The sequence below is a fragment of the Ursus arctos genome, unplaced genomic scaffold, assembly GCF_023065955.2.
Source record: "Ursus arctos isolate Adak ecotype North America unplaced genomic scaffold, UrsArc2.0 scaffold_10, whole genome shotgun sequence".
NCBI classification, from domain to species: domain Eukaryota; kingdom Metazoa; phylum Chordata; class Mammalia; order Carnivora; family Ursidae; genus Ursus; species Ursus arctos.
This window is the reverse complement of record NW_026622764.1, coordinates 56,043,573-56,056,861: the sequence shown is the minus strand read 5'-3', so window position 1 is coordinate 56,056,861 and position 13,289 is coordinate 56,043,573. Positions and strand designations below refer to the sequence as shown.

General features: G+C 38.1%; 1 protein-coding gene across 12 annotated transcripts in view; it reads left to right on the top strand.

Moving 5' to 3' along the window:
• The window catches only part of RCBTB2 (RCC1 and BTB domain containing protein 2), a 44,506-nt gene that overhangs the window by 7,921 nt on the left and 23,296 nt on the right, over nucleotides 1-13,289 (top strand). For 6 of the 12 annotated variants that reach the window (XM_048215720.2, XM_057308698.1, XM_026493262.4 and 3 more), the window contains exons 2-3: nucleotides 5,738-5,836; nucleotides 9,371-9,436. The exons of 2 other annotated variants lie outside the window; for them this stretch is intronic. In XM_048215720.2, coding sequence (XP_048071677.1) covers nucleotides 9,395-9,436 — 42 coding nt within the window. In that variant the 5' untranslated portion in view covers nucleotides 5,738-5,836; nucleotides 9,371-9,394. Of the gene's footprint in view, nucleotides 1-5,737; nucleotides 5,837-8,935; nucleotides 9,034-9,370; nucleotides 9,437-13,289 lie in introns of those variants that run through there. 4 more of the 12 variants (XM_026493260.4, XM_026493266.4, XM_026493264.4 and 1 more) reach the window with 4 other exon arrangements.

Sequence of the window (13,289 nt, the reverse complement as noted above, 5' to 3'; positions counted from 1 at the left end):
AAGAATATACAATGGGGATTAGGACAACCTCTTTAATAAATGGTGTTGGGGAAACTGAATAGCTACATGCAAAAGAATGAAACTAGACTACTTATCTTACACCATACACAAAAATCAACTCAAAATGGATTAAAGACTAAAATGTAAGACTTGAAGCCATAAAACTAGAAGAAAACATAGGCCGTAAGCCTCTTGACATTGGTCTTGACAATGCTTTTCGGATCTGACTCTAAAAGCAAAAATAAACATGTGGGACTATATCAAACTAAAAAGCTTCTGCACAGCAAAGGAAACCACCAACAAAATGAAAAGGCAGACTACAGAATGGGAGAAAATATTTGCAAATCATATATCTGATAAGGAGTTAATATTAAAAAACGATAAAGAACTCCTACAACTCAATAGCAAATAAACAATCCAATTAAAAATGGGCAGAGGATCTGAATACACATTTTTCCAATGGAGACATACAGATGGCCAACAGGCACAGGAAAAGATGCTCAACATCACCAATCATCAGGGAAATGCAAGTCAAAACCACAATGAGATGTCACTTCACACCTGTTAGATGGCTGTTATCAGTATGCCAAGAAATAACAGGTGTTGGCAAGGTTGTGAGGAAAAGGGAACCCATGTGCGTTATTGGTGGGAATGTCAATTGGTGCAGGCACTATGGAAAACAGAGGTTTCTCAAAAAATTAAAAGCACCTATGATCCAATAATTCCATCTCTGGGTATTTACTGAAAGGAAATAAAAACAGTAATTTGAAAAGATGTATTCACCCCTTTGTTCATTACAGCATTATTTACAATAGCCAACGTATAGAAACACCCTAAGTGTCCTCAGATGGATGAATGGATAAAGAAGATGTGGTATATATACAGAATGGAATACTACTCAGCCATAGAAAGGAATGAGATCTTGCCATTTGTGACAACACGGATGGATCTAGAGGTCACTATGCTAAGTAAATCGGAGAAAGGCAACTACTGTACGATGTCACTTATATGTGGAATCTAAGAAACAAACAAAATGAAAGTCATGGATATGGAGAACAGAATGGTGGTTGCCAGGCGTGGGGGGGTTTGGGGGAAAGAATGAAATGGATGAAGGGGCTTGGGAGGTACAGACTTCAAGGTATGAAATGAAAAGGTCAAGGAGATGTGGTGTGCGCGTGCTGACTATAGTCAATAATATTGTAGGTGCATATTTGAATGTTGCCAGGAGAGTAGATCTTGAAAGTTCTCATCACAAGAAAGAAAAAGAAAAAAAACTTTAAAAAAATTTTTATTTATCTATTTGTCAGAGAGAGAGAGAGAGCACAAGCAGGGGAAGCGGCAGGCAGAGGGAGAAGCAGGCTCCCTGCTGAGCAAGGAACCCAATGTGGGACTCGATCCCAGGACCCCGGGATCACGACCTGAGCCGAAGGCAGACACTTAACCTACTGAGCCACCCAGGTGTCCTGAAAGAAAAAAAAAAACTTTTTTTGTAACTTTTTATGATGATAGGTAGCGACTAGATTTATTGTGTTGATCATTTCACAGCATATACAGATGTGGAATCATTACATTTTACACCTGAAACTAACGTTGCGTGTCAGTTATACCTCAGTAAAAATAAAAATAGAATAACAGAAATATTATCAGCATAGAACCAGTGTGACTCTGAAAACAAAATCAGATCTTGTCACTTTTCTGCTCAAACCTTCTTACCTCAGACCATTAGCACTGGATAGATTTTGTGTATGGATCACTTTTGCTCTAGATGTACTCATAGCTCACTTCTTCGTTTTCTTCAAGCCTTTCTTCAAAGATCAGATACTCAAGGAGGCTCTCTGACCACCCTGTTTAAAACTGAAAACCTTAATATCAACCCTCAAGATTCCTGATCCTTCTTATCATACTCCATTTTCATTTTTTTCATTTTTATGGCTCCATCACCTTCCAATATACTATATAATGTGCTTATTGTAATATGATTGTTGGCTTTCCACATCAGAAAGAAACTTGCACAAAAGCAAAAAAAAAAGAAAAAAAGAAAAAAAAAAGAAATGTCATACAAAAAATTACCTCAGTTGATGTATATTTACTTTTGAAAATTACTCTTGCAAAAACTTACAGCATTGGCCCTGTGAGTATCCAATTTAGGTCCTCTAAAGACAGATCAGTGGCAGAAGTTTCTGCTTTGAAAGGGTATTTGTTCTCCCATTTTCTTTCAGTATGCAAGGCAAATGTGAGTACGTATGATTTTATAATAGCATAGTTTTCTTTTTACATTTAAGCAAAATGAGGAAATGCATAAGGAACTATTTTACAACTGTTTAGCAAAGCATTTTTTAATATGAATAATTAGCTACATACATGAGCCAAGTTTTAAGTCTGGAAACACCGTCACTGTGAAGATCTTCTTGATACAGATACCAGCCTCTGCCCTAAGAAACAGTGCCCTTCATGTGCAGGAAATTTGTAAGCAGCTTTATTTTTTAATTTTTTTTTCTTTTTCAAGTTTTTTTTTTTTTTAAGATTTTATTTATTTATTTGACAAAGAGAGAGCACAAGCACATGGAGCAGCAGATAGAGGGAGAGGCAGGCTCCCTGCTGAGCAGAGAGCTTGATGTGGGGCTTGATCCCAGGACCCTGGGATCATGACCTGAGCCAAGGGCAGACGCTTAACTGACTGAGCCACCCAGGTGCTCCTCTTTTTCAAATTTTTATTTAAACTCCAGTTATCATACAGTGTAGTATTAGTTTCAGGTGTAGAATTTAGTGATTCATCACTCACAACACCTGATGCTCCTGCTTTCCTTAATATCCATCACCTATTTAACCCCATCCCACTGCCCACCTCCCCTCCAGCAACCCCTCAGTCTGTTCTCTATAGTTAAGAGTCTGTTTTCAGGTCTGCTTCTCCTTCCCCCCACTCCATGTTCGTATGTTTTGTTTCTTCAAATACACATATGAGTGAAATCGTATGGTATTTGTTTTTCTCTCACTGACTTAATTTCACTTAGCATAATATTGTCTAGCTCCATTCACATTGTTGCAAATGGCAAGATTTCATCCTTTTTTATGGCTAAGTAATATTCCATTCTTTACCATTCTTTATCCATTCTTCAGTCAGACATTTGGGCTCTTTCCATAGTTTGGCAGTTGTGGGTAATGCTGCTATAAACATCGGGCTGCATGTATCCCTTCAAATCAGTATTTTTGTATCTTTTGGGTAAATACCTAGTAGTGCAATTGCTGGATCATTGTAAGCAGTTTTAGACCAGAAATAGAAAACACATTTTTGCCATTCTAATATGATAATAGTAAACTTTTTTTCTATTTTGGGTATTCTTCCATGGCATTTGAGATACTGTACTTTGTTTATGTTATTTATTTGTTATCTTCCTTTGGTATTGATAAAATTTTATGTTTCTGATGGCAAAAGAAATTATGGTTTATAAATTGTGATTATCAAGCCTTTGTTGAATTATTTTGTCCATGGTAAAGGGATTGTTAGAATAGATGTATTATGATTCCAAAATTGTGTTTTCTTTATCACCGGGTAACCTTGGGGCACCTGGGTGGCTCAGTCAGTTGAGCATCTGCCTTTGTCTCAGGTCATGATCCTGGGATCCTGGGATCACACCCCGTGTTGGGCTCCCTGCTCAGCGGGGAGTCTGCCTCTCCCTCTCCCTCTGCCCCTCCTCCCTGCTTGTGCAGGTGCACGCTCTCTTGCTCTCTTTCTCACACATGCCCTCTCTCAATTAAATAAATAAATAAAATCTTTTAAAAAAATTAAGTAACCTTATTCTCCTGTACTCAGATGATTAGTATAACTTAAGCTTAACATCATGAAAACTGTCTTGTCAGATGGAAAAGCGAAATCATACCAATTCATTGAAAGAATTACATTTTATCTGTGGCATCACCTTCATCAAAACTTTCCTATGAAAAAAATTCCCGTCAAAGTCCAGCCATATATGTACATATATATATACACATATACATATATATGTGTATATGTATATATATGTATATATCAGTATCCACAACACATTAAAATAGTGTTGCTCTCTGCATGTTTTTAAATCTTTACCAAATAGTATTTTTTGCATGTTTTAAACTTTATCAAATTAGATCAAATACTGTATTAAATAGTGTACCATATGTATCATTCTGTGACTTAGTGATTTTTGGCTAAAATTGTTTTAGATATTTATCTGAGTTGATTCTGGGTAATTTATTTTAATTGCTATATGGTATACACATGCCAGTTTATAAATTCTGCTGATGAATCCTCTTTTTTTTTTTTTTTAAGATTTTATTTATTTATTCGACAGAGATAGAGACAGCCAGCGAGAGAGGGAACACAAGCAGGGGGAGTGGGAGAGGAAGAAGCAGGCTCATAGCAGAAGAGCCTGATGTGGGGCTCGATCCCAGATCGCCGGGATCATGCCCTGAGCCGAAGGCAGACGCTTAACCGCTGTGCCACCCAGGCGCCCCTGCTGATGAATCCTCTTGATCAATTCTGTTTGCTCTTTCTAGTTCTTCGCTGTTGCAAACAGTGGCATATATGCTCTAGAGTCCAGCTAGGCCAGCGCTGTCCAAGCTATAAGGCCTGACTTATGAGTGCTCTTGAAATTATTTTAGTGGGTTGAGACCAACATTTTCTTTTAAAAATGAAATAGGAAAGGATAAAATAGGACAGAGTAGGGGTAGAATAGAACAGAAAAAGATAGAAAAAATAGAAAAGAAGATATCCCTGAGCACCTCATATAATAAGGGTAATAAGTTATTTTATGAACCTTTTGTTTCAGGTACATATATGTATCAAAAAAGATTGAATGGAAGACACTGCTCTGGCCTAAATATTGTTGAGTTGCTCTTTAAAGTGATTATGCCAGGTTACGCTTCTTCTAGCAGCATGAGTGTGGTATTTGATATTTGAGCTGCATCCTCATTAACGCTAGGCATTATCCCTCTTCAGTTTTGCAGAGGTGATGGGTGAGATCTATCTCATTGTGATTGCATTTCCGTAGTGAATTTGAGCATATTTTAATATGTTTATTAATTATTTCTGTGAATTGCCTTCTCTTTTGCCCATTTCTAAGGTGGATTGTTTTTTTCTTACTGATTTTTAGGTATTCTTTATCTATTCTGGATGCAGATCCTTTGCGAGCCATCAGTTACATATGTTGAAAATACCTTCTCCCATTCTGTGGCATGTGTGTTCCTTTGCTCATCTTGTCTTTTAGTATGCCATATTTTTAAAGTTTTCATGTAGTAAATTTCACCAGTCTTTTCTTTGTGGTTTACGCTTTTGTGTCTAATTTAAGAAATCTTTCCCTACCCTGAGAGTCACAAAGGTGTTTTCTCTACTTTCTTCCAAAAGTTTCAAAGTTTTGCTTTTTTCACATTCCAGAATCCTTCCCTTGCATTTTCTATGTTGACATACTACAAATTAAACTTTTTTTAGTCTGTGTTTTTTTTTTATATGTTACAGTGTCCAAATTGTTGGAGCATGGTCCCAAAATTTACAAAGTGTAATATCTAAAGGTTATATTTTACAATATTAACTTTTTAATAATTGAGCACCTCCACTGCTGACTTTTTAATAATAGAGCTAATATAATTTTTGAACTATATACTTCTCAGATAAATAATGACTTGTTAAAGTTGTAAGATGGTATATTCTTTTCCTTCTCTGCTTTTCTCTAATAGAATTTATTTATATATTTATGTTTTTCAGTCACATTAACTTTATCCTAGAAGACAACCTTACAAGGATCTAGAAGGAACAGGACTAAAAATGACTGAATACAGGGCTCCAGAAATTTGAAACAATCAGGTATAAAAATTTTTGGATGGAACATTCCCAACCAGGCCGTACAAAATAAAATTGGAACCTGCACAGGAAAACTTAAAATGTCCCTGCAATACAGGGGAGGGTCCAGGAGAGGAGTTTTGACATTATCCTGGGTTCACATACTGGCTCTAACCCTGATTGGTTGGTGTTGGTTGGTCAGATTTTTGAAACATGTCCATAAAATGGAGGCAATGATTGTATCTGTTTCTTTTGGCTATTATAAAGTTTAATGAGATAATGTAAGGCACTTAATAAAGGGTATTAAATGGTATAAGGTAACTGTTTATTTTAATTGTTATTGTTGCTACTATTATTTAGAATTCATGGATGTGGTATTCTGTGTGTTTATTGTGGATTTTTAAGAAGTAGATATTGATATACTGCTATAACATTTATATTAATAACAGCCTGGTGAGGGGTGCCTGGGTGGCTCAGTCAGTTAAGCATCTGACTCTTGATTTCAGCTCAGGTCACGATCCCATGGTTGTGAGATCAAGCCCTGCATTGGGCTCTGTGCTCAGCGCACAGAGTCTGCTTAAGATTCTCTCCCTCTCCCTCTGCTCTCACACACACTCTCTCTCAAAATAATAATAGCCAGGTGAAACCATGGAGATAACAGGATAAAATAACTATAATCCTTACATATATTCCATAAACTGTATTCCTCAAGTGGTGTAAATTGGAGAAGCTAGTTTTCTCTATTATGTTTGATCACCTTGGAATAATGTTAGGGAAAAAAATCCAACTACTTTCCATAATGCTAGAGAATTCAACAATTTTTTCATAGTACTGTACAATAGTAATTATTCTTGAATAATTTTTAAATCTTCAACAACACCCTGACCAATAGAGACGAAATTATGCTAATCTTATGTTTAGTCTTAATTGAATTTTACAAATGTTATTTCTTGAAATATGGTAATTTCAATATGCCATTCATGCAATTATGTCTTAATTCAAATAGTCAAACAGAATGGCCTATGTTCCACCATTCTAATTTTTAAGGAGTTATTGTACTCGAAATTGACCAAAGACACCAAAAAGAGCTATTTATTTTACTCCTTAAAAAACCAGGATTAAGGGGCGCCTAGGTAGCGCAGTCGTTAAGCGTCTGCCTTCGGCTCAGGGCGTGATCCCGGCGTTCCGGGATCGAGCCCCACATCGGGCTCTTCCGCTGGGAGCCTGCTTCTTCCTCTCCCACTCCCCTGCTGTGTTCCCTCTCTCGCTGGCTGTCTCTCTGTCACATAAATAAATAAAATCTTAAAAAAAAAAAAAAAACCAGGATAAAAAAACAAAAAAAAAAACCCAGGATACTCAGCTGATTAAAAAAAAATCTCTGTTAACTGATAAGGAGTGACTTCCAGGAGATATTGTTAAGTGGGGGGGAAAAACGCAAATTGCCAGAGTATATAAAGTATGCTAGTTTTTGTATAAAGAGGAATTAGGAAATAAAAACACAGACACATATCTGCTTATTTTTGCAAAGAAATACAGGAAGAATAAACCAGAAACCAATAAAATTGGTTACCTACAATGGTAGGGGGATGGGATGGGAAACAACAACCCAGGATTGCTGTTCTAGGATCTTAGTGTATTAGCACGATTTCCCTTCTCCTAGGAGCCAAAGTGGCCTACATGACTATGGGGGCAGTGACATCTCTTCTTTGGTCCCTTTTTCTCCTTGTATTTCCTTGTTTTTCTTGCCTTTGACACCCCTTCCTCTACTTTTTTCCCCCCTTCTCTTCTACTTTCTTTTTTCCCTCTCTTTTTTATTTCTTGTTCTAGTAAACTTGAGGTAGATGTGGGAAATGTTGTTGCAGTTAGGATGAAACAAAAAGAAAAGAACCTCAATGCAGGCTGTCTCCAATATACAAAAAGCTGTATTCAGATAATGCTTTCCACCAATATATAGTCTCGTGTTCTCTGAGCCGTGTCCTGCGGTGGTTATAGCAGTGAACTAGTCATGGTTGCCTCTCAAACAGTTTGCAAATTAGTAGAGAAGACAGATCACATAGGAGTAACTGTCACATGAAATTATCTTTCCATATTGGCAACTAGATCACGTTTTTTAAGTTTATAAGTGAGAAAAGTCTAAGTGATTCTTTTAAAAACAAATATGTCTTTTCCAAACATCAGAAATAATGATTTGTGGGGCACCTGGGTGGCTTGTTGGTTAATTACCAACTCTTGATTTTGGCTCAGGTCATGATCTCAGGGTGGTGAGATGGAGCCCTGCTTTGGGCTCAGCGTTCAGGGTGGAGTCTGCTTTGAGATTCTGTCCCTCTCCTTATGCCCTTCCCCTGCTCACACTCTCTAAACAAATACATACATACATACATACATACATACATACATATGTAAATAAATCAAAATTTTTTAAAAAGAAAGAAATAATGATTTGTATCCGTTGCCATAGTTTGAGCTATAATTATTCAATTAGTGTGATTTTTCCTTATATTCTGAGAGACGTTTTTATAGCCGAGGAAAACAAAATTTTACTAGTATCCTCAAGGGCATATAAAACATTGATAAGGGACACGGTTAAGACTTGACCTTATTTTGATTATTGTTTTTATCTGTCTGTTATAAGGTTCTAACTGCTTGTAGATAATACCAGATAAAATGTTCTGTTAGCTCTTGAAATGTGGATTATATTTGAGGAAATAGAACCCAAACTCATAAATCAGAAATATCAACCTTATTAAATATGCTTTCATTCAACTGTTTTTGGGGAGGGAGAGAATATTTATTTACATTTATTTTTAGTGATGAGATAGTTTACTGTGTAATGATTGAACCACAGTCCAGACCTGCCCTGGAAGAAATATTAAAGGGGATCCTCGGAGTGAAGAGAGAGCCCATGCTGCGTATCTTTTGATAACGCTGCTTCTGCTGTACTTTTATGTGGTAGAAGGTAGTCATTGTGGAGACGGTTAATTAAGGCAAGAACATTGAGTACTGTTGCTACATACTTGATGGCTTTTGATGCAGATTTGTTGTTAAGGTCTAGAATAAACAAAGCCATATTCATTCTTCATCCTTTCATTTTTTCATTCATTCCTCCTTTTTTTTTCCCCCCAGCTTAGCAAATCATATACTCTTCAGTGGAGCTGAGAACTGATAAGTCTGCTCTTCACAGTGATTTGGAACTTTCCAATCCCAGGGAAAATTTGACCAAGGTCTAAAATTTATTTTTTCTTATCTATAGTAGGTCAACTGTAAAATGAAAATTTTTTACTTATTTCGTAATAGATTTAAGAATCTTCATTTGTCCTGGGATTACTTTTCCAGACCTCTGCAGGAGGATTCCCATAAGAGACCATATGATAGTTCCAGAACAGTTAAAACACCTTTTGGGTTTTATAGCTATTAACTCTCATGCCTAAACCCTTATCTTCCCTTCACCATATTTGAGCTTAGCTTATTTTCTCTGTTAATTGGAAGTAAAATCATTTTAACCTGCCTAGTTTCATTCAACATATGGGATCCTGATTTTACCACATACTTTTTCCTTAGGGGACTGCACAGGACTGAGTCCATATGGAAGAAGAGCTTTCCCTTTCCTATGGAGAAAGTGGCAAGGTTAGAAAAAAACCATGCCTTTGGAGCATGTATTTTCTGTTGCATGAAACATGTATCAAACATCTACTGTCACCCAACAGGAAGATCAGTGAAAGTATCTGTCTTTGAGGGGCTCACACTGTAGTGACTCAGATGCAAACAGATGATTATTGTGGGTGTATAGAATGCTAAAGGGGCTGGCAGAAGACTGTGGGTATTGCCTGAGGGGTAGAGCAGGGTTCCCAGCGATGGTGCCGTTGGAGATTTCACAGGTAACAGTGTCCTGCAGAAGGGTCTGAGTTGAACAATGTTTACTTCATTCCCAGAGTTAAACAACATTATAAAATACCTAATCTTAGATGACATATTCTTAATTCATCATAGATGTTCTTTAATTTATTCCTTTTCCATCACAGCTCAACATTACAGTCAACCAGCTTAAGTCCAATGTGTCCAGCTGATGTTAAAAGTTTCACAACTTTCAGCATGCACATTGATTTCCATCTTGTGTTAATTTTATTAAATCGACGCAATATCTGTTCTTCACTATTAACAGCTTAATATTACCTGCCACTATTAATTTTCATTTTTCTGCAGTTTTTAAATAAGTATGGTCAAAACACAATAAAAGGTCAAAGCACAATACAAGGTGTAAATAATTATACAAAGCCAGCATAGTGTACAAAGGTGGCAAAACTTCTGAAACCAAACCATGGTATTACCAGGTGCTGACTTGAATGTTTGTTTGTGAGCCCTAATAGGAAAATACAAAAGTAGCTGACAAAGGAATGTATAGAACTTGAGAATCTTATAAAATGTTAATCGAAAAATTCCTCACCTTTCCTGGGAAGAACAGATTTTGTAAAGTAAAAAAACAGACTAGAAGAATTAGTGGTGAAATGACTATTACGTATAAAGTGTTACATTGCCAGGAAATCCTCAAAATGCAAGGTGTTGGTGGGTTCCTTTAAATAATTTTTTTTTTTGTTAGTCCTCCCCCAACGGGTAATTTTGGTTCTATTTCTATATGCTGTGTTTTAAATTTAATTGTGACAGCTTAGTTGTCTAGAGTTGAGTGAAGTATCATAATCGGTTTGATTCTTCATTCAGCCAGAGAAGAATTATGTAGGTATAGCACATTCTCAACGGAGTAATAAAATGCATCTTGGTCTCTAATTTTATGGAGCTGTGTTTCCTTAATTATATTTTCCTTGAGCTGATATTAAAATTTCACCACTTTGCATTTCCCAAACAGATGCCAGTGAAAGATGGTGGAGGGGGGCTGGATGTAAAGGGAAATAAAGGAAGGCTGGCCGGGGAGTAGTTATTGCCTCTGGCAGTAGTGTGTGCAGGAAGGAGGGTTACCTGGGCCAAATTAGGACTGAAATCTAGAGACACGATCTTGATGACTTATCATGTCTACTGTCAAGCTCCCACTCCCTGGTAGTGCTTTGTCCCCAAGCAGATGTTTCTGTTGCCTTCCCTTGGCTCTTGCTCAGCCGGTCCCTTACTTAACAGTTGCGCACAAAGGTGGTTGGGGGCCTTCTGCAGAGATGGCTGCCGCCGTGCAGGGTAGCTGCTCCCACAGGGTGCCGTGTGCGAATCCTGTGCTACCTACACTCTTGTGTAGACAAAGTATACGTATACATACAATATATGTACGTGTTTATAATATATATAATATATACGCCTATATACACTCATATGTGTGTTGTAGAGAAATATTTTTTTTTCTGAGAACAAAGATGCTACAATTCCTTGAGACTGATATGAAATATTTACCTCACCAGAGTGTAAATGTATGCCTTTCATAAATTAAGTCATAAGTTCCTCCGTGATATAAGTTCCCCACAAGACTTAGAAAAAGAATTTTTGATGATTAACCTCCAGGAGCCAGGCTTCTGACAGACATTTAAAAGTAGCGTAGTCACACCTCCGTTGTACCCGGGTTATATTGTAAGTATTTGTTTTCTGTTAAATTGTGAGCTCCTTGAAGGGAGTGATTACGTTTCGTTTTTATATCTTTAGTTATCTGGCCCTCAATACGTGTTCAACGATACTGTCACACCTGATGTTTTGTTGACTTGTGACATCCTTTAACAGATGTATGACTGCAGGTAACACTTCAACACACACACACACACACACACACACACACAAGAATCCCAGTGGTTAGTTGCGTCATAGGGTGGGTACTAGGGGTTTGGTACAGGTGAGCCAGGAAGAAAGTTCAGAACTAATGACTTGTAGACAGGTGTTTAGGAGCTCGTTGGATTTACAACCTGATTCTCGGCATTTCTAAGAAACCACTTGATTTTTGTAGCAGGGCAGGTTGAAATCCAAAAATCTGCTTGAAAGGAAAAAATCAGGTAGGAATGCTTATTTCCTCTTTGTATATTGCTGTCCACCCTGTTCGTGGAAGGTAACCCACAGTGTGTATTATTGCCCTTCCGTTAAGGGCTGGATGAGAACAGCCAAAGCCCTGCAGTTGTAACTAGATCTACCAGTGGTATAACTTCTTATGTGAACTTTTTTCCTCTGCAACACGTGATGTATGGAGAGCAACCGTTAGCCGCAAGTGATCTTGGAGGATTACTTAGTCTTTCTGTGCCTCAGTTTCCTTGTATTTAAAAGGAGGATAGCAATATCTGTGCCCTACAATTGTGAAGATTAGAAATAATATAGAAGAATCCTTTTCATTAGCACATTAGCTTATCTATAAATATTTGATGCCACATCCCAAACATTGTTCTTTTTGAAATTTATAGACTTAAATAGGAAAAAAAAATTAAAATTCAGTCCTCAGAGAAGGTAAGATTCCTTCACGATATAAGGAGGTAGGTAATTTACAGTAGAAGCTTAGAGTAAACGCTAGAGTAACGAGGGATTCTGTCCTTAGCTCTGTCCTGGCCTCGGGTGCTGCCCAGAAGATACCAGAGGACTTACTGTCCAGACAGGGTCTTAGGACTTGAGTGGCTGGCTCAGGGACAGCGGCAGGCTTTGGCATCAGGCGAGCTCTTCCTGGTGCAGGCGCTGCCACTAACTCAGGAGGGGGCTGTTGGCAGTCACAGGCTGCCCACCCTCCGTATTAGTTTCTAAGGGCTGCCTTGAAAAAGTACCACAAACTGAGTGGCTTAAAGCAATAGAAATTTATTCTTTTACAGTTCTGGAGACTAGAAGTCTGAAATTGAGGTGTTAGCAGGGCCATACTTTCTGAAGGCTCTAGGCAAGAAGCCTCCCTTTCTTCTTCTGGCTTCTGGAGGCTCCTGTCAGTCCTTGGTGTTCCTGGACCTGGAGGTGGATGGCTCCAGTCTCTGCCTCCATGACCACATGGGCTGCTTCTCGTGGTGTGTTGCTTAATTTGATGTGTCAACTGGAGTGGGCCACTGGTGCTCGATTAGACACTGCTTCTGGGTGTGTCTGTGAGGGCGTTCCCAGAGGAGAAGAGCTTTTGAATTGGGGAACTCAGTAAATGGTTTGCCTTCCCCGTGTGGGTGGGCATCATCCAAGCTGTTAAGAGACTGAATAGACCAGAAGGTGGAGGAAGGAAGAATTCATCCCTTTTTCCCTGTTTCACTGATCGATTGGGGTCATTTCACTTCATCTTTTCCTGCCCTCAGACTGGGATGTACATCACTGTCTCCCTGGTTCTCAGGCCTTTGGACTCATTAAATTGTGCTACCAGCTCTCCTGGGTCTCCAGCTTGCAGATGCAGATCATGGGACCTCTGGGTCTCCATCATCTCGTGAGCCAAGGCATCATAATGTATATATGTATATCCACCTGACTTCTAAGTGGAAGGGACGAATATGCTTTCAGGTCTGTAGAAAATAAGTAGTTAGTCCAGTCAGCTTTCTACCAGAGCTCTTTCCTG